Source organism: Thermobia domestica, chromosome 10 (genome assembly GCF_964235325.1).
Source record: "Thermobia domestica chromosome 10, izTheDome1.hap1.1, whole genome shotgun sequence".
Classification (NCBI taxonomy): Eukaryota; Metazoa; Arthropoda; class Insecta; order Zygentoma; family Lepismatidae; genus Thermobia; species Thermobia domestica.
The window spans coordinates 254,321,876-254,343,575 of NC_137463.1; the positions used below are offsets into that span (position 1 = coordinate 254,321,876).

General features: G+C 36.7%; 1 protein-coding gene across 6 annotated transcripts in view; it reads right to left on the minus strand.

Annotated features, from left to right (window-relative positions):
• Positions 1-21,700, minus strand: part of Ipk2 (Inositol phosphate kinase 2) — a 121,682-nt gene that overhangs the window by 27,724 nt on the left and 72,258 nt on the right. Inside the window, exon 1 of one of the 6 annotated variants that reach the window (XM_081729486.1) lies at positions 4,848-5,087. The exons of 2 other annotated variants lie outside the window; for them this stretch is intronic. In XM_081729486.1, coding sequence (XP_081585612.1) covers positions 4,848-4,853 — 6 coding nt within the window. In that variant the 5' untranslated portion in view covers positions 4,854-5,087. Of the gene's footprint in view, positions 1-4,497; positions 4,721-4,821; positions 5,088-21,700 lie in introns of those variants that run through there. 3 more of the 6 variants (XM_081729487.1, XM_081729484.1, XM_081729488.1) reach the window with 3 other exon arrangements.

Genomic DNA, 21,700 nt, shown 5'->3' on the forward strand with positions numbered 1-21,700 from the left:
ACTTTAACAACAAAAAATAAGTTTAACGTTCCACGTTCATATGAGGAACATAGAGAAAATAACTTTCCCACGTTCCATAGCTAGGAAATCATATGTTGCGCAGCGACTTTGTGCACGTGAAAGAGTAAGGTGGCATGCGCTAGTGGGATTTCCCTAGTAGCGTCGTGGCAGTGGTTGAAACTGGACGTTTTTATTTCAGCTCCCGCCGCGTGTGAAGTGCAAGCAATGATAACATTTTAAAAGCACAGGGCATAGCTCACTAACTAACTAATTCTATGGCCTATAGAGCTCGGAGGTTCAAATGTCGCGTTCACAAAAGCTTTCTACTGACTTCTATCCTTACTCAACTGGATCCAGTTTTTACATTGCATTCCACTTCTGTGAGATCCATCTTAATATTGTCTTCCCATCTACGCCTAGGTCTTCCTAATGGTCGTTTTCCGATTGGTCTTCCAGTTAAGATTTTGAAAGCGTTCCTACTTCTTCCATTCTGGCTACATGACCTGCCCACCTGAGCCTCCTAAATTTTATGACAAAACCGTATAAATTATGTAGTTCCTCGTTATGAAGTTTCCGCCTTTCCCCATTGCCGTTCCTCTTGGGTCCGAATATTCGTCTCAGGATCTTGTTCTCAAATACTTTTACTCTACGTTCTTCCCTCAGAGTAAGCGACCATGTTTCGCAACCATACAGAATAACAGGCATGATTATCGTTTTATATGTTCCAAGTTTTAAATTCCTCGACAGAATTCGCGACGACAAGAGATTTTGAACTGAATAATAACACGAATTCCCTGCTTTTAGCCGACATTTAATTTCTTCGTGAACATGGTTTTCGTCTGTAATATTGATCCTAGATATCAAAGTATCCACTTTAACAAAAGCATTATTTGATATTTTAATGCATCTATAATTTGCCGTATTATGACCCCGAAGAATTTCCATGTATTTAGTTTCCTCAGCATTTACTTCTAAACCCATGTCCCTGCAAGCGTTTAATAAGACCTCTGCATTTCTTTCTATTGTTCTCCTATCATCCCCTATTAAATTTACATCATCAGCATACGCCATAACATGGTGAACACCATTTAACTCTAGGCCCTGGTTGCTATCTTTGAGTTTCCTTATAACGTATTTCAGCACAAAGTTGAATAATAATGGTGACAACGTATTTCCTTATTTCAGGCCATTCTCGACGTGGAAGCTCGTGAACAAAAATCTTCCTACCCGGACTTTACTTTGGAATCCATTTAAAAAAATCTTAATTAATCTAGCGCCGACTGAAATCAATCGTCAGCTCTGCCAGGTCTATGGGCCTAACGGCATGAGCAAGCAGTTCCCGTAGATTTTCCGCTCCTTATTGCACACTATTGTCACGGAGTGCCTGTTGTTCAAGAAGTTGTGTGCCGAAGCAACTGACTCCAAAACACAAAGCAAGGCGCATGGGGTCTGCATTGACATTGTTGGAACGATATAGCTGATAATGGATTTCAATCGGCACTATGTCCTGTGCAATCAAAAACATCATTATTGCTCGCACTTCACACGGGCGGGAGCTGGAATAGGAACGTTCTTCTTCGATCACTGCCACGACGCCACTTAGAGCACTAGAGAAGTTCCTTTGGCGCATGCGCAATCGTAGAACCTTACTCTCTCTCACGTGCACGTAGTCGCTTTGCTCAACATACGGTTTCCTAACTAAGGACGCGTGGGAAAGTTACTTTCTGGATGCGCCTCGTACTTCGAGGCTAAAAGGGGACGATGATGATGATGGAAAGAAGGAACTGGAAGGAAACTCATGAACCCCTACAATACATATGCACACGATTTTAGCGATAACTGGGATCAAACCACGGACCTCATGCGCCATAGGTGAGCGCCCTCCACTAAGCAGGACTCCTCTAGAAACAAGACTATATCTTGTTAACACTCTCACTTTGCCTCTGTTCGATTACTGCGATTCAATATGTGGTAGCTCTCTCTCCACTCAAAATACTAGGACAATACAGAATATACAGAACTACTCTATACGCTTTTCTCTCATTACAGAAAGTCTCAGCATATTTTGCCGGTACTTAATGAAAACAATATCCTAACCATGTGCCGAAGACGGTATATCCGGTACTGTTGTTTACTATACAAAATAAATTCACATAAACCACTACCATGAATTTCTGAGAAAATTGTACATAAATCTGATGTATCATATATACTATTCCCATTTGAAAAACCGAAAGTGGAATCAAATATGGCGGATTCAAGATGGTGACCGAAGTGGGTAACCTGTTTCGGAGAAGCAGTACTTGATCCAATTTGTTTTGCATATGCCCCCATTCATTTCCAGTTACATCTAAAAAAAAAAAAAAAAAAAAAAAAAAAAAAAAAAAAAAAAAAAAACTAAAAAAAAAAACTAAAAGCAATTTTGTCCGAGCGCTATAGTAGTGTATGATTGAATTCCGAATATATGAAGGTTCATAAATATGTATATTACCCGTAGGGCTGCTAAAATTAGTGCAACACACATTGGAGTGCGGTGAACTTTGCACTTGAATCAATTTTACAAAAATCCCGAAGGGACACTTCCCGAATATACCTTGTTAGTGCATGAATATTAGTGAAATTTGTTTACTGCTCTTTCTTTTAAGAAGTAATTTGGTTAAAATTAACAAAATTTCACCAGATCTAAGAACACACTAAGAACTCAGTTTCATTTAACAGCCCTATTTGTTGCAACAGGAACGCTTCATGACGGTAGATGTGTATGCAATTGTAAAAGTTCTGTAATTAACGCACAACCAGGAGTAAACGATTAAAAGTCACATAAAGGAAATAAGTGCAGACTATTAATTTTCAAGAATAATTACAACAATTTTATTTTCGAATGCTTCTCTTTTAAATATTTACAATATTGAAATTTCTCGATTTACATTTTTCACGAGTTAGGAAAAAAGAAGGTTCCATTACCAGTAAAACTAATATAATACAAAGATTTTCGTTATTTTCCCAATTTTTCCGAAAAAAAAAACCGGTTTTTTACCAGCCGGTTCAAAATTTCCGGAAATTTTACAACACTAGGTAAGAAGAATACTTGAAGTCGAGAAAGTGGTCGTTGTAGGATATTTTTTATGTTACAAGCGGCATTGTATGTGGAGGCAGAAGGAACGATTTGGCGGAGATGTACGCTAGATATGATTTCGTGGCGGGAAAGGCAGTGTAAAAATGGCACGTATATGTCAATATTGTGACATACCGTATTATGTTTGAGTTTCAGAGAATTATACAAAAATTATAATAATAATGAGGGCCAATTGTTGACACTGTGTACTGTTTATGAGTGGAGCGTTGCTAGTAAGTGCTATTGAAACTCATATCATTGCCAAAACCCACCTGTTTTTACTACCCTCGCTTACGCGCATATTCACCGCCTGCTCCCTTCGGACGCAACCCTGCACTATCAAGCGGGCCTACCAACTTCATCTTGAGCTGACTCCGTTAAATAGAATTCGTGCCTTTTGGTGGCTTCCTACCACAGGTTGGTTTGTGTTTTTTGCACTGTAGTTTTTATGTCATACATCCCGACATCTTACTTTTACGCAAATAATATTTTTCTTTTATTCCAAATTGCAAAAGTTCAAACGCCTTTGTCTTGAAGGTAACTGGGATTGAGTATAGCCCGCTCCCCCCAGTGATTTTTAACGAATCATAGTGATTCTAACGGTTCATATTAGTTCATAATGAATCGGAATCACATGTTATAAAGATTAAGATGTAAATCTTGTGGTAAGGAGGCTTTAGTATAAGTAGTAGTAGCGGTAGTAGTAATAGTAGTAACAGTAGTAGTGGTAGTAGTAGTAGCGGTAGTAGTAGTAGTAGTAACAGTAGTAGTGGTAGTAGTAGTAGTAGTAGTAGAAGTTGTCGTGATGGTAGTTAATAGCAATACTAGTAGTAGTAGTAGTAGGAACGGGTTAGAAGCTCCGCAGGGGTTGGTTGGGTTCTGTTCTTGATATAAGTGGTAGTAGTTGTCGGAGTAGTGGTAACAGTAGTAGTAGTAGTAGTGACTCTTCCAGTTCCGGTGACAAAGAACTGGGGGGAGCGGGCTGTACATAAGCCGGTAACTGACTTCACTGAATCTAACCTAGCCTAATATAACGTACCCTAACGTAATTAACCAAATGTAGGTCTAGTACATTTTCGTACTTTTTTGATTTTCGTGTGGTCCGGTAATATAGCCAAATACCCTAAACAAGTACAATATGGTATTTTCAAGTGTATTTTTCGAGATAAACTGAATAAAATCTTGTGTGTCTAATCCAGTGTAGCTATCTGCTGAAGTTTAACCCGATAAAATATTGGAAAGAGAAAACAACTGAACTAACTATTACTACGTTACAGTGAAATTATGATCATTAATTACACAAAAAGCCATGCACAATCACTAAAAATCTTTAATCAATAATCTCAAAAGTAACACCGTTATAAAACAAGAATTGAATTCACCTACACAACTGACGAGCAAATGAAACAAAGGTTTTCCTTCAGAATTCGCTTTTCTCGGAAAATACTTATTGGAAAACCGTTGACCTCTATGTTTCGGTAATATAGTTCTTAACATAGCTCTTATAGTCACTTCAGTGAACTAGTAGTTTACCAGTTTTCACATTAAATATTTCTGATAATGAAACTTGACAGTGCCCGGTACATTAACATCATTTCACAATCTAGAAACTAAAATTATCCTCTTCCATTATCAACACCGAAGGACACACCCACTCCTTAGAACTAAAGGTGATTCAATTGCGTAATACGCAGTTAAAAACTTACACATGTCACCTATAAACAAATCATACTTCCATATATCACACTTTTGCACCAATATTTGTATGATGCATGGTGAGGAGGAAAAGCTTTATAATATAGCTACATAATCAGCATCAACTATGCGAACTTTATAATCAAATTTAAACAATATCCAAAAAGATCAATCCAGTTTTATCATCTGACTCGTCTCATCGTTGTTGAGTGACATAAACAAACACTTCACGAATGATTACACACAGATACATCGAATCGAAATTCGCAGCAGAATTCATTCTACGATTTCGATCTCTCGAATGCTGCATGCATCAATGTTGGCAGAGCGAAAATGAAACATTCCCATGTCCACGGCACTTTTCATATCTTGATAAGTCGTCGCAATACATACGCAAAAGGTGAAATCAGTATCAGTAGTGCTCCTATATAATCAGTAGTACCACACTAATAGTTGAAAAATATAACACATGTTTTGCGTTGCGTTCCACAAAACTCATATGCAGTGGCGTATTTAGGAGAGGGGCTTCCGGGCTTAAGCCCCCCCCCGAAATCTTACTTACTATAGTAAAGTATATGAAATATCTTACAGAATTCACATTTTCAGGCAAAGTGCCCCGGAAAGTTAGCAAAGCCCCTCCCGAAACAAAATCGTAAACACGCCACTGCTCATATGTAATGAGACTTCCAGTTTTTGTAAAATTTTGCAGACCACAATGCAACGCAAAAACTGGATAAACTAATTGTAAATGCTATGGACCTTATGTAGACTTGTTTTGATACGTTATTAGTGCCATACTAAAGAGTTCGACCAACGTATATTTCCTCCAGTAGTCAGGCATTTAGTAAGACGCTAATCGTACGTCAAAACGACTCTGCATAAGGAGTATATATCAATTATTGCAAACCAAAACACATATTTTGTAATGCGTTGACGCAGACCCTTACGGAATGAGATCTTGGACTTAATTCCGCAACGATTTACGTCAATGCAACGCAAAATTTGCGTATTCATTTGTGAAAAAATGCAGAGTAGTTTTATTTATTTATTTTTTATTTTATTTATTTATTTATTTATTTATTTTTTGCGAGCTTTGCTTTGTGTTACGTTTGGCAACTTTTTCGAAGGCTGATACAGCGTAACACATAGAGTAATGATATAGTATAAAGAGGTTTCAGCTGCCCTTCCTGCTGAAACTGTGGAGACTGCAGCGTCGCTACTCAAGGGAGTTGGTTATCACGAACTACTGAAGGCAAGAACGAATCAAATAATTCAGTACGCGTGAGTCTGATAGAATTAGACAATGTTACACTTAGCAACTGCCAGTAGCAGACGAAGTTAGTTACAACTACAGCCGGTAGTGTCGCTGAATCACCTTTATTGCATTGTGGGAACGATTTGAATTATCAGTGATGCTAGTTTGAGATAAATTTACCGCGGCGTAGGGAGATTTAGCAAAGAATTTTTGAAGAAGATAAAGGGAGATTTTACGAATATGTGATAAAATGTAGGGAAATTTAGCTTTTCAACAAATGTTATGTTACTAAAAGCACTGCGGCATTATGGCGAAAGACTGTGGCATTCTTTCCAGAATCCCCCACACAAACTTATTATTATTATTATTATTATTATTATTATTATTATTATTATTATTATTATTATTATTATTATTATTATTATTATTATTTTATTATTATTATTGGCAAAAATGTATTGAAAAATGTGGTTGCCAACGTAGAAGTAAACGAAACAGTACAAATTCTTAAAAACATTAAATTCTCTATTCTTGTCGACAAGAGTACGGACGTATGTAGTCCCTACTGAAAAATATCTCTGTGTTTGGATGAGATACGTTTCTCCACTTAATGGACGCGTCAGAAAATAACTTTTAGAATCTTTACGCGTAATTCTTCTTCATTAGTCTTTATATAATGCCTTCAAAGAATGCCTAAGATCCAAAGACATTCCTCTGAATAATATATTAGGCATTAAAAGTGATGGAGCTAATGTAATCGTAGGAACAAAAAATCTTTTTTCACTAAACTTTAAGAGAATGTTCAAAATGTTTTGTTAATGAAATGTATTCGCCATTCTGCAGTATTAGCTGCGAGCAAGGTATGTTCAAAATTGTCGAGATCATCAGATCTCCTTCGAGCGGTACGTGTAGGGTAGTGCTAACAGAAGTAATAACTGAAAATCAAAAGCACGTTGTTGTGGGGATATGAACACAGGATAATAATCAATAGATTTGCTATTATAAATATATATTATCTCTCTGTGTGTGTGTGTGTGTGTGTGTGTGTGTGTGTGTGTGTGTATGAAAAGTAGGGAAATATCTTAAAAACGAATTTTTGAGCATTTCTGAGGGAAATTTTAACTTGAGGACCTAGCATCACTGATTTACATTAGGAATATAGGGAGTGGTTCATCATTGTAATCAGTGGCGTAAAACCCAAAGTTGCTCGAACACAACAGTGAGATAAGCCAATAACGAAATACAAGGCGTTACGTTTTACTTATGTTTCACAATTTGTATATATTTATATATTTTACCACTTGACTTATAGCTGATTTGACCCACGTAATCATTTTTTCTTCAATTGAATAACGTGGGCCCGGTCCTGAGTTTTGCAAAATATTCGAATAAAATATATCATAACGAAAGGCGATTACATAGCCTTAGTAGTTTATTTATGCAATCGGCATACAGCTAAGATATGCTAATAGTGAAGAAATCACACAATAGATACCATTATTACCATATACGATGCCTTCTTTATAATGACATTATTGTGGAACTCTTCGAAGGTTCATTTTATGTGAAGTTAGGAATGTCAACCATTCTACTAATTCCAAAATTTATAGGTGAAATGTGTGATATCAAAAGTAAACAGTATTGCATAAGTGATTAATTTATGAAGGAGACAAAAATATATGGTAAGTAACAGTGAGCAGGCCCGTATCCACGGGGGTCTAGGGTGGGCCGCACCCCCTGAATTTTCACGGTAGGTTTGCAAATGAGCTATAATATGGTGATGAACTATGATATCGTTGGGTTGGGTCCCACTAACTTGTACCGGGCCCCCCTACATTTTTTGGGCTGGCTACCGACCTGATAGTGAGAAATAATAAAAAGAAATCAACGGCGTAAAAGATGCAATTATCCATAAGAAAAGCATTGTGCAGTGTTTCTCTTCTTTCTCTTTAGACGAATGCGATTGCGAATGCGAGCCTAACTTCAATGAATCCGAAAATTTGCGAATGTGAGTCACATCAATGTTCCTCTTTAAAGATTCAATTTAAGTTTTACCAGTAACACACTTACTTAAGTAGACCCCAATTCAGTTATTTCAACTTTCCATTATGTTGCTCTACTGTGAATAAATGTCATTTTGCTGCAGATTAAGGATCATATATTCTGGTTTTCGGACTTAAGTTTCCTCAAGAGCGTCATGAAGACACTAATGTGCACTTAATTCATATTCTCTTAACCTATAACAGTGTGGCTAACTATAAGGGAGGATTTTCATGCAAGAGTCTGTTGGCGTTCGTTACCTGCGATTTCTATGTGGGGGCCGCGGTGGTTGGCAAACACCGTGGACAAACAAGACGGTTCTCCCGTTTCCTCCCACTTTCTTCATTCCACCATTTCATTCATTACTCATCATCACCGTCTCCTTTAGCCTAACCGGCATAACCGTTGGACATAAAACTCAAAGATTTCTATGTGTAGCCAACAGAAAGTTGTGTTACAAGTAGAACCGTACTTAAACACTTTTCAGTCACATCGCAAGCAAAGAACGCAACGGATACTTGCATGAAAATTCACCTTAATAATATAAAATATAATGAAAAAGAGAATATATATATAAAATTTAATAGTATCGCAAGAAGAATAGTTTAGTACATATTCGTAGTCATGGGTTTTATCTTCGGTGCTTACCTGTCGTCATTAGTATAAACACTGTTGAATTCAGACTCCCAACTGAACTGTCCAAAAATGAAAATTTAATTGTTCCACGATTATGCTCTTTAGGGGGGAGAAAGGGAGACGACTGATGAAGGAAAGTGCATAAATATGGAAGAAGTGATGGAATGATTTAATTTTCAATTTAATGTCCCTTTGAGCAGCGAGGCTATATGAGACCTGGACCTACAGCTTAACGTGGGATCTTAACCGCATGAACTTCAACCGGGAATCGAACCCGGATCTCTAACGCCAAAGATGTGTACACTAAATTGGTAGGAGGAAACAAAGAGTCCGTGAAGAAAACTCACGGACACGATGTTGTCCACTACAAATACACTTGCCTGGGAATTGAACCAGGGATCCTATGCACGAGAAATAAGCGCTCTACAATTGAACCAGTGTGCTCCCCAAATATTTTGAACAAATATATATGATAAAATGCAAAACTCGTTTATAATATTTAAGCGGTTAGCGTATGCGCCTTTAGCGTGAAAGACCCGGATTCGATTCACCGGCCGGAGCTCATGTAGTTCGGATTCCACGTTAATCAGTAGGTTCACGTCTCATGTAGCCTCGCTGCTGAACGGCACGTTAAACCCAAAATCAACTCAACTTGTTTATATTATTCTCGTCTATTCTAAAATTTAAATTTGCGCTTGACATTTTTTTTTACGTAGACCCTCTTCACATCCGACGGCTTAGCATCAACCTAACTTTTTTGAATAGCCAATACACCTCCATGTATTTTTTTTTCTACTTTTCCCCTTAGTGCCTAATATCTACATAACTCGCAACTATATTCTTTATTTTACAGAGATTACTTCATCATTTTTATTCACTTCTCTTTTCTGACGCCTCTATTTTAACGTTTTTGTGTAAATTGCAATGCTTGCACGAAACTAATTCTGTTAATCATTTGTTAACGAGAACTGTATGAACTCATTTTTCTTCATAAGCTGAACATCTAAGGATTAAAGTATAGCGCAGTAATTTCAGGTCAAAATTAGGGGTTTGTAAAATAATTCATACAAGCAAGGAACTTTGCACAGTTGTAGTGCTTCACCTCCTAATCAACATACTGAAAGTCCCCTAAGATTGACCTTGAGCTTCGGCCGCCATATTGGAAAATGGCTACCGATTTTTAGTTTTTCGCCGATAATTCTAAAATGAGCAAAGATAGCGTAAACTATAAAAAGAGATGATATGTAGAGAATTACAAAACACGCATTTTGATGTATAACACATATCTCTAGTTTTATTCGTTCAGGAGATATAAAGATTTAAGTTATTGAAATTTTGTTATTTTGTGCAGATAGTACGGTTTCTCAGGTAGAATTCGATCACTACAGATTTCATACTTACTCAAATTGTGCATTGAAATGAAGAGGATAAAAATGTAGATTTTAGTATATAATATGTTTATATATCTTTCAATCAGTGGCTTGTAAATCACACAGTAATAGAACTTTCGATTAGTAAAGCTTACAGTAAATGTAATTACTTGTACTAGACTTAAACCTCTATTGAGCATAGCTTATTTTACTTAACAAACCTCTAACTTCGAGTTAATATTTCTGTAGTGTTTATATTATTTTCAAATGGGGCACTATATTTTTATACATAAGGATACTAAAATAGATTCGGATACAAGAATTTATATTGACAATTATTATTAAAAATATGATTTGAAGTATGTTCTTTAGTCTATGTAATTTAAATATCTATCTAATTTAAATATCAAATATAATTCATCCTCACTTTCTTGCGAAGTAGGAATATCTGGATAGTTATCACGAAACACTCAGGCAATAACCCCACATGGGCGAACAAGGCAGCCCAGCGTTAAAACAAACACAATTTTTCTTACAATTATCTTTACACCCACAAGATATTGTGTAATAACCCACAAGAAGCAGGTTCCAGGTCTGAGCAAACCGGCAACAACTTGTTGATAAATTGTATCCATCAGCAATTTATAAGTTGTAATGAATTTCCCTTCCATTCCTGCACTTGATGATATATACGAATAAGATGTTGCTTTGCGGCTGCTCTTGTTAGGGATAGCACTACGAGATCAAATCTGGAACTTAATGTTTCCTTACCCATGAGAAAATCGTACCCATAATAAGGATACTCATCAAGGCTCTGGCTTTTCTTGGCACCATAGAGTTGAAGCAGAAATCTTTCACCAGCTTTGGCTATTGTTTCTTTGGTAGACGATGGATCATTGAATACTAAAACTGATGTCCTAAAACTGATGTATGAAATGTAACAGTCAAAAATATCACCGTATGTTCTGGTCTTGGGGCGATACAACAAACTGCAGAATATGTCAATCTAAAACATGAATAGCATTCGTAAGTACTTTGAAGTTGCTTTCTTCACATTTAAAAAAGAAACTAAAGATGACTTCATAGCCTTTCTCATTGGGATGTTATCAAATAATGATGGTGGTTTTGGGGAAAGCTCATATCGGAAGCAATATTTCAACTGATCAGTTCCTTTTACGACACAGATAATTATATATGGATTAATTCTCGGCTATTAATAACTACATTACTGTCAGGGACATACACAGGAATTTATTTCGGGAGGGGTCTAAAGTGTTTCGGGAGGAGTCCAAATACAATTTGAGGCTAAATTATATAAAAATTACTAAAATTGCCCCTAAAAGTAGAGTACATTTACAAAAAAGTCGGGATTTCGGGGGGGGGGGGTCCGGACCCCCAGGACCCACCCCTGAGTACGCCTCTGATTACTGTCACGCATCTTATTCCTGCATTCATTAAAGCCAGTAGGGATGCGCACGAGACAAGATTTGAGGCTGTCTCGCCTCGAAAATGTGCTGTAAAAGTGATGACTCGAAAAATGTATTCTTCTCTATAGGAAGAGCTGTGTCTCGACTCGAATTTTGTCTGGAAAATTCTGTCTCGACTTGTCTCGTGCGCAACCCTAAAAGACAGAGTAGTAACTTTGTTCTTTCGCTTCAGTATTGAGTATTGAAAGTATGCGGCTCTAGTAGCTCAAAATATCTTCAGTATTTCTTGTCATTTATCTATGGACTGTCCTATCAAATGTATCTTACAAGAGCTCGATGGGTAACAAATCCGGTGACTCTGGCGACTATTCCATTTGTTGCTCATGTAAGTGTCTTCTTTGCATTGCAGATAAATACTCATTGTGTGAAAGAATGTTTGGCATGAAATGCTGTTGTAGTACAAATTCACTGTCCCAAATCCACGTTCCTGATGGAATTCCATGCCTCATTTAAATATTGTGCAACACGTTTTTGTCAATTATTCCATTAATTCGAACTAATTTAACGTGGTAGTCTGTAAAGCATCCCCAAACAGTGACGCTATCTTTTTCGTGCCTTGTTGTAGGTATTACACGGTTGGGATGAAATCGATGTAGGCTACGGGACGATGATGCACAAACTTCTTGCATTGGAAGGCGAGAAGTTGGAATTTAGATTCGTCGGTCCGGAGGGCCTTTTTCCATTGTTCAGCGTTCCAATCATTATTATTATTATTATTATTATTATTATTATTATTATTATTATTATTATTATTATTATTATTATTATTATTATTCTTGAGTAAGAGTATTGAAATTATTTTTAATGCACAATTTGAGTAAGTATGCAATCTGTAGTGATCGAATTCTACCTGAAAAACCGTACTATCTGTACAAAATAACAAAATTCTAATAACTTAAAAATCCTCATATCTCCTAAATGAATAAAGCTAGAGAGATGTATATGCTCCAAAATGCGTGCTTTATAATTCTCTACATATCATCTCTCTCTATAGTTTACGCTATCTCTGCTCATTTTGGAATTATCGGCGAAAAACTAAGAATCGGCGGCCATTTTCCAATATGGCGGCCGAAGCTCAAGGTTAATCTTAGGGAACTTTCAGTATGTTGATTAGGAGGTCAAGTACTACAATTGCGCAAAGTTCCTTGCTTGTATGATTATTATTTTTTAAACAAAATTCCTGCACTAGTAAGGCTCTCGTTCGAGAATTGTTATTAAGGTTAAGATTCCGTTGATGGTTCTCCAGATCAGAGGAAGATAAAGTTATTTAAAACGTTATTTTCTTAATAAGTTATGTTTATGTTAATATGTCTTACAATTACTTATGTTTCATTGCCGTACTTTGTTGTATCTCGTAAGTATTTCTTAATTTATTGCTTTGTTTTTACCCTTCTTCTTTGGTAAAGTTGTGCTCCAGGCAAAAAGTACCGTTGCTCAGTTATCAAGTGTACAATAAATCAAAAAATGAAATGAAATCTTTGAGTTTTACGTCCCACGGTTATGCCGGTTAGGCTAAAGGAGACGGTGATGATGAGTAATGAATGAAATGGTGGAATGAAGAAAGTGGGAGGAAAAGGGAGAACCCCGAGAAAACCCATGCACACGGTGTTTGTCCACCACAAAGTCCACTTTGTGGGGGACAAACACCGTGTGCGTGGGTATAAACGCCTATTACATAGTAAAGCAGTAAAAGCACATAGCAGAAAAGCATAAGATAAGAGGAGTAAGCGCTTCCCACACCGTTGACATGAATCCTGTTTATCGTTTATCTTATTATTATGTAAAAGCAGTATCATTCAGCTGTTCACTATTGCAAACTCTGTAATACTCAGAGATAACGAAAGGAATTATTCATCTGTTAGGGGAGCCATAAGATAATTTTAAAATGTTATGAATTTTTGAGATTATGAAATATTTGTAAAATTGAAATATTATTAATTTTATTAAAATATGTGTAAAAGAATATATTTAATTAATATTGTTATACATTTATATAAATGTTATAGTGTAAATAATATTATGTAGAATTATAATAGGATGTGTGTAGTATAGAGGTATGGACTTTATATTATAAGGAGATAGTTTTTGAGTTTTTTTTTTTTTTTTAGTGTTTATTTGATTAAGTGTTTTTAAAAAATATAATTTAAGTCATATAATAAGTTCAGTATTAAGTACATTTATAGTTTATATAGTTTTTTAGAGTTGTTGGTTAGAACACGTTGTTGAGCTTAGCGTTTTGATGTCTAGAGAAGTTTAATTATTGAATGATGAAGGATGAGCGAAGATGATTGAATGATTTATGATTGAATGATGATGATTGTTTTAAATTGTTAGTTTTTATATTGGTTTAAAATATATTTTCATTTCAAAAATTTATTTATATATTTGATTTTGGCAACAATGTTATAGAATTTATTTTTTGTTTTATTTTGTTTATGGATTGTGTTTTAAATTTGATTTTGGTTTAGATTTTAAAGTTATATTTATAGAAGAACACCAATTTTTTTTAACTTTTTTATTACACATGTCCATTGGAACATAATACTTGTGACCACCACTTTTGTAAATTGCCGCGCGCTGTTAACAACACTTGGAGTATATTTTTAATTTGTAGATGTATTATCTATCTATCTATCTATCTATCTATCTATATATATATATATATATATATATATAAAGTAAGTGGGCCGCGGGGGCTCCGTGGTTTAGCCAGTGGGTGTAGCCGAGCGGCCTCGGGCGTTCTGTAGTAGCAAGGTTTAAATTTTAACTGCCCTCGATGTTTCTGTGTTCGTGTTCCTGTCGAGTCTAGTAGCCCTGAAAAGTGGTTAAAGTAGAAAATAAGTGAGGAAGTTTAAGAAAGTGGTAGAGTGTTCACCTCTGGTGCATGAAGTCCTTGGTTCGATCCCAGCTTGCGCCAAGTGAGCTTTGTGGTGAACAAACATCGTATGCGTTTTTTCGGGATTCTCCGTTTCCTCTCACTTTCTTTATTCCACCATTTCATTCATTTCTCATCATCAGAGTCTCCTTTAGCCCAGCCGGCATATGCGTGGGACGTAAAACTTAAAGATTTCATTTCATTTTTTTTTTCAATCAGTTAGCTTCAGTGGAGCCTTGAAGAAGTGATATGTTTTGGGGAATTATGGAATTTTGCTCGAATTAATCGGCATCTTTCTCTCCCGCATTGGATCCTACACTTTCTACGTTAGTTAGTACGACAGTGAATTTGAAACACTGACTCCTTATGTTCTATTGTCAGTTTATCTAATGTGGACTCACAACACGCCTTCACTTTCTTTTTCCACGTAATTAGTTATCATAAAGTGATTACTTTCATTGCTTTTTTGTCTCATGCATAAATTTAATATAATTCCCTCAATTTCCACGTAAATTTTGTAATCCCTTATGAAAACTGATTATTCGAGTTATTTCTAGGATTTCAAAGTAAGAAGAAGAATTTCTCAATCGGTAAAATATACAGTTTGTTAAGTTTGGTAGCGAGTTAGGTTCAACTGATCATAACTTTCTGTTCTTCTTTTCTACTAGTCATTTGATATTTTCGAAGAAAGAAAAGTAAATGTATAATGCCTCTTCCTTCGTAATATTTATTATATCAGGATAAAATACCTAACAACTCCATGGCACAAAGAAGTTCGTTTATAAATAGACACGAAAACAAGTCTGGACAAATCGAGACTTATTCGGGAAGGATACTTGTAATTCGAGAGTTAGGAAAATTAAAAGAAAGAAAGAAAGAAAAAAAAGAACTTTCGTTGTTAAGTTATATGTAAGAGATTGAAACGATTAGCCGTGGGTAGTCGTGGTTCTAAACATGTAGACTAGAGACAGGAAGTAAGTGCTTCTTCTGATAACTCGATATACCAACCTTTTAAATAACTCAACTTCTTTATTTCACGTGTTCTAGTGGCGGAGGAGTGGGAAGTAAGAGGCGCTTCGCGAAACAAACAAAATGAGAGCGGCGGTTGTGCTTAAATCTGAATTCGAATTATTTTCAAGAGTTCAGAGGGAACGTTTTTCTTACAATTCTGAATCTGTTTTTATTCTTGTTATAAAAAGATAAAGTACTGTGTTTTGTTGTCTTATTTTATGCCTTTTTAGTTTCACAAGCGAAATGGAAAATATGTAATTATTAAACTATACTTTGTGAATTACAGTATACGCCATTACTATATTGAGCTCCCTCGTGGCTAAGCGGTTAGCATACGCGCCTTCGACGTGGGAGACCCGGGTTCGATTCCCGGCGAGAGCTCATGTGGTTCGGGTTCCACGTTAATCAGTAGATTCAGGTCTCATATAGCCTCGCTGCTGAAAGGGACGCTAAACTAAATTCAACTCAACTCAAGCTATTACTATATTCCATTTAACCAATGTTTAATAAGACCAATGTAGAAGTTTCGTTTAGAAATAAATTTTAAATTTTCTTTGAACATTAATTGTTCGTTGTGTTTGACAGTGAACAGGAAATAAATATTATAGTAATAACAATCGTTAATTATCCGCTTCGCAGGGTTATTTTTTTTTTTTAAGTGTTCCATTAGTCAATTACTTTTTACTATTTCAAAAGCACTCTCTGATATCGGTCATTTTCCATCATTTTTATATTTCTCCCCAATGTTGCGTGGCTGAATTTGGATTTCAACGGCATCGAAAGTATCACTACTCATCACAGCGAGTCCGAAAACTATGGATTCGGCACTAATATCGGCCATTTTCAATTATATATATATATATATATATATATATATATATATATATATATATATATATATATATATATATATATATATATATATATATACCCATATTGCGAGGCACAAGTGTCATTATTCATCTCAGCGACCCCGAAAATTATAGATTCGACACTAATATTGGTCATTTTGATCATTTCTATGTATCTCCCCCTTCCTTACGTTGTGTCGTCAAAGTGATATGATATAAACAGTCCCAACTCAGATCTCATACATGTTGAAAATTTGATCGAGATTGGTTGGGTGGTTCAATAATTATTAAATTACATATATATTCCCCTTCCCTCTCCCACCCTACCGTCAAAGTAAAATTACAGAAAAACTTCCCAGTCTCGAATTTCATTTATGTTGAAAATTTGAGATCGGTCGGGTGGTTCAAGCGTTATTAACTCACAAACATAATCACTTCCATATATATATACACATTGCTCCTCTGACAAAGTGATATGATAAAAACCATCCCAGACCCGAACCTATTTTGCGTTGAAAATTTGATCGGAATCGGTCGAGTGGTTCAAGATTTATTAAGTCACAAACATAGTCACTTTCAATTTTATAATGTAGATAGTAGATGAAAATTTAAGCACGAAGGTATTTTAAACCCTGTTCGACCTAAGCTCTAAACTGCGATAAACAAAGCCACGTGAAGCTAAATCTCGCTGATTTGCTGTTGGCCTACAGACGCTTGTACTCCTCCGCAAAATAGTTCATGTGATTTGATTATTACTTTTACTATGAAGCTCCATATAAAACTGCTACATTATTATAAATGACAAAAATATAATACAGAATACAGAAAATATAAATTATCTAATAAAACTGTAGTTGAGTATGGTTAATGAAACAATAGAAATAAATACTAAGCATGCGCAGTAATTATGGCGCCAATTCAACTGCGGAGATGTGTTCTGGTTTCAAGCCTGAAAGATGACGCATGAATTCCGGTTCCTCGAGTGTTGTGGTGAAACACCAACAAGGTAAACCTTTAGTCACTAAGCAACAATTGTTTACCAGCGAAATTCAAATAGTCTTTTTTAATCTTTCGAGTTTTTTTTTTTTTTTCGTTTCTTTTCTGCTGCTGCTGTAAGTATCTGAACTAGCGATGGTCAAAACCGGTTTTTTAAAATAAAAACCGGAAACCGGTTTCTAGAAAAACTGAAACCCGAAAAACCGGCATTTCGGTTTTCTCCAAAACCGGTTCTGTTTTTACGGAAACCGGCTTCGGTTTTCTTCAAAACCTTTGGAAACATAAAACTATTTCTATGGAAATGGATTCGGTTTCCCGAGAACAACGAAGCACTATTCTCGTCAGAAATACAAATTTTCGAGAAAACCGGAACCGGTTTTGAAGAAAACCGAAACCGGATCCGTGGAAAACCGAACCGAGCGATTTTTGACAAAATTCAAAAAACCGGTTTTTGTGCCCACCACTAATCTGAACAACACGAGACAGTATTGTCAAACTGCATGTGTATAATTTGCTCCTCACCGTGGGGAATGGGAGTGATACATCACTAGCCAATCGTATTTGTGTCAAACGGAAGGATACAAATATTTTGTTTACCGGAGTTTAGAGCTTACGCTGCACTGACTTATTCATCCACTTTCCGCTACTGAGTTACATTGATTTAACTACTGTATCCAACAAATATTTTAACGGATAACTTTTCCAAATTAACGCAACACACCATCATGTGGTCTACAATTCTCGTTCGAGCGTAGTTTGCTTTTAAATGTTACTATTATATTATGGTAACTTTTGCTTCTGCATGTGAAACCATACAAAGAGCAAATTTCCTTACTTCCGTTTATATGGACCAGAACCTCCGCGCTACGAGAACGCTATTTCCTGTCCACGCAAAGACACATGAGGTCCCGCGTGTGAATAAATCATTGAAATTCCGTATAGGAAGTTTCTTGTTTAAGTAGATTGCAGCAGATTTACAAGAATATAACTATACAAGCATCGAGGCTTCCTTCTCCTTTACTTTCTACCGTTTCCTCTCTGTATAACGCCATCTCGAAGTACGTGAGTTAACTTTAAAGTATTTAGCATTTCTCATTCACGCAACTAAAGGACTAGAGAAAGGGAAGTATAAAATGTAAATATTCAAAGCTTGTAAATAAACACAGTATTTGATTTGTACAGGATCTGTTTTTATTATATACAGATTTTAATAGTGTTCATTTTAGTTATTACTACCAGACGTCACGACTTATTTAGGACAGTCCTTCCTTTTCGGTCCTAGTCCCGGATTTTTTCCAACTGAAGTTAGGATGCGAAAGTGTCACTATTTTTATTATATAATCAGTTATTTTACACAGGTCTCAAGTTCGATTGCCGGTGGGGACACTCGGTCGAAAAAGTGTAAAAGTTTTTTTCAGGCTGTCCTTCCTGAGTGAGGTTTCTTGGGTATGTCTCATTCACGCCAGGCAAATGCTGGAATGGTGTACTTAACATACAGGCCCCAGACCACTTCCTTTCTTTACTAACAAGGCAGGGTACCCAGGTGTAAACACGCCGATTATAATAAGATTGCACAAACATAAAGAACATCGAAAAAGAAGCGACACGTATTTTTTTTTATATCGGTCAACAAGCACATTGAAAGGGTCAAATAGGGGCATAAAAATGGGGTCAAAATGAGATTATGTGGAATATAGCGAGAACGAGAAGAGATATCGGAAAAGGTTAAATGTACGAAATACTACCCATAGTCGACGCCAGTGTTGGGCAAAATCAATTGAAATCAATTGCAATTGATCAATCAATTGAAAGTAATTGCTCTGAAAATCAATTGCAATTGATTTCAATTTGTAATTGACAATTAATTTCAATTGCAATTGAATTCAATCATAAAGTTTGCAATTAAATTTTCATCAATTGTTAATTGTTAATTGGTCACCAGGCAATTGAAACTTTTAATTGTTAATTGTCAATTGCAAAGGGTGCAATTGAAACATTCAATTGTTAATTGCAATTGACAATTGAAACTTGTAATTGTTAATTGTAATTGTTAATTGCAATTGAAATCAGCAATTAAAACTGAAGATAAGAAGATGTGTGTATATTGTATTGTCCACTTGTTACTGTTTTACATATTTCAAATAAGGTACTTATAAGAAATTCTGGATACCTACCATCCCTTTCCCCCTCCCCTGGGAAGAAAGCCGTGAAACTAAGTATTTTTTAAATATATTATGTTTATGGTTCTATCCCCCTCGAAAGAACTCTATATGCCCGTCATGCATACAATAGGAATGAGCACGAGCGAGTTCGAGCGAGTTTTCTTTAAAACTCGACTCGACTCGAAGCAGACATCTTTGAGTTCGACTCGAGATCTCGGCTCGAAAAATTTCCCCCAAGTCGACTCGAATTCGGATCGAGTTTCCAGTCGAGTCGAGCCAATTCGAGCTAAATCCTTTGTGTAGTTCCAAGTACTACTATCTTCAAGTATCCTACATAGACAATATAATTATCAATGATACTACTACTACTACTATAACTAATTATTATTATAACACCGTGTACCTGTATAAACATGGAATATAGGCGGTTTGTATCGGAATACTAAAAATTAGTTAACTGTCGATCTCGGCAGTCAAGAAATCTTCAGGAGGCAAGGACATCGGTCACGAGGTTCTTGGTTTGAGTTCAGGAGGAGCAAGTATTCGGGCTCGAGCCAAAAATTGTTAGAAGTTATGGGACTCCAGCCAAACATGTTTAAAACTGCTCGACCCGGGTTTAGGGTTGTCAACGACTCAAGCGGCTCGCTCACAGCTCATTCACTTATCGAGCCGAACCGAGAAGTGAGCCGAGCCAACAGCTCATCCAACCGAGCCAGCTCGAGCCGAACCGAACCGAGCTGATTGCTTACCCCAACCGAGCCGGTTCGAGTCATTGGCTCAGTTAAGCTAACTCGAACCCAGCCTATGGACTCGTTTCAACGGAGCTGGTTCGAGCCATTGGTTCCAATCGAGCCGAGTCGATAACTCGTCTTTACCGAGCCGGTTCAAGCCATTGGCTCAATTGAGCCCAGTCGATGGGTAATCCCAACCAAGCCAGCTCAAGCTGTACGCTCAGTTGAACCGAGCCGGGCCGGTTGACATCACTATTCCGGTTGGGCTTCTACTTTGGCTAAACAATTGGACCGTGCAGTTCTCAGCCTTGATGGTAAAAACTACAAAAAATGATATGAAATCTTTAGTTTTACGTCCCACGATTATACCGGTTAGGCTAAAGGAGACGGTGATGATGGGAAATGAATGAAATGAAGAAAGTGGGAGGAAACGGGAGAACCCCGAGAAAATCCACGAGCACGGTGTTTGTCCACCACAAAGTCCAAACTGCGCGAGCTGGGATCGAACCAGGGACCTCAAGCACCGGAGGTGAACGTTCTACCACTGACTTACCGCGCCCCCTGGTAAGAACTACAGTATATACTTATATTTGTGCTCACGGCGTCATTAACTTGTTCCACCACCAACGAATTTCGAGGTACTTTGTTTTGCATCTTTTGTGTCGCTTTGTGCGCCTATTCCCACATTTTGTGCATCACCGGAAGTGGGTCAAAATGGACCTACAAATATGGCGGAACAAATTATTGCTCTTCCGCCACCAATGAATTTCGAGGTCGTTTCCTTCACATCGTTTTGTGCCGTTTTGTGCGTCTACTTCCGTTTTGTGCGTCATGGGAAGTGGGTCAAAATGGGCTTCCAAGATGGGACGAAAATGACCAAGAGTTCCGCTACTATCGAATTTCGAGGTCGTTAATTTCACACCGCTTACCCTTTTGTGAGCGTATTTCGACGTTTTGTGCCTCACTGTGTGAGGTGCAGGTAGCCCAAGCCGAAACTAGGTATACCAAAAGAACACCAACACACATGAAATTAACTAATTAAGGTGGAGTGGCTGGGAATATTTAAAACTAAAAGCAAAATTTACATAAAATGCAAATTACAGGCATCTGCATTAATTACTTCCCTTCTTGGAGATAAATGTACTCTCCTGTAAGAGCCGCCACTGACACATGTAAATTCGGTAGAGCATAAAAAAAAATAACAACTTAGTTAACCAAAACAACAGATCTCAGGGTTATCTGTAATGTCAGTCATGGCCTAGAAGTTACTATAGTGAGTTTATGTAAATACCAAATAGGTTAAAAAAATCTACTTTAAAATAACAGGTAGCAGCCTGTTTTAAAACTCACTATACTCATGACTATGTACATTTGGTTCTATGGGCATGATACTCTCTGGGCCCCATTCAGAGAGCTGGTCAGATACACAAACCACAAGGGAAAATGCTTCCTTGTCTCACACTCCTGAAACAAAAC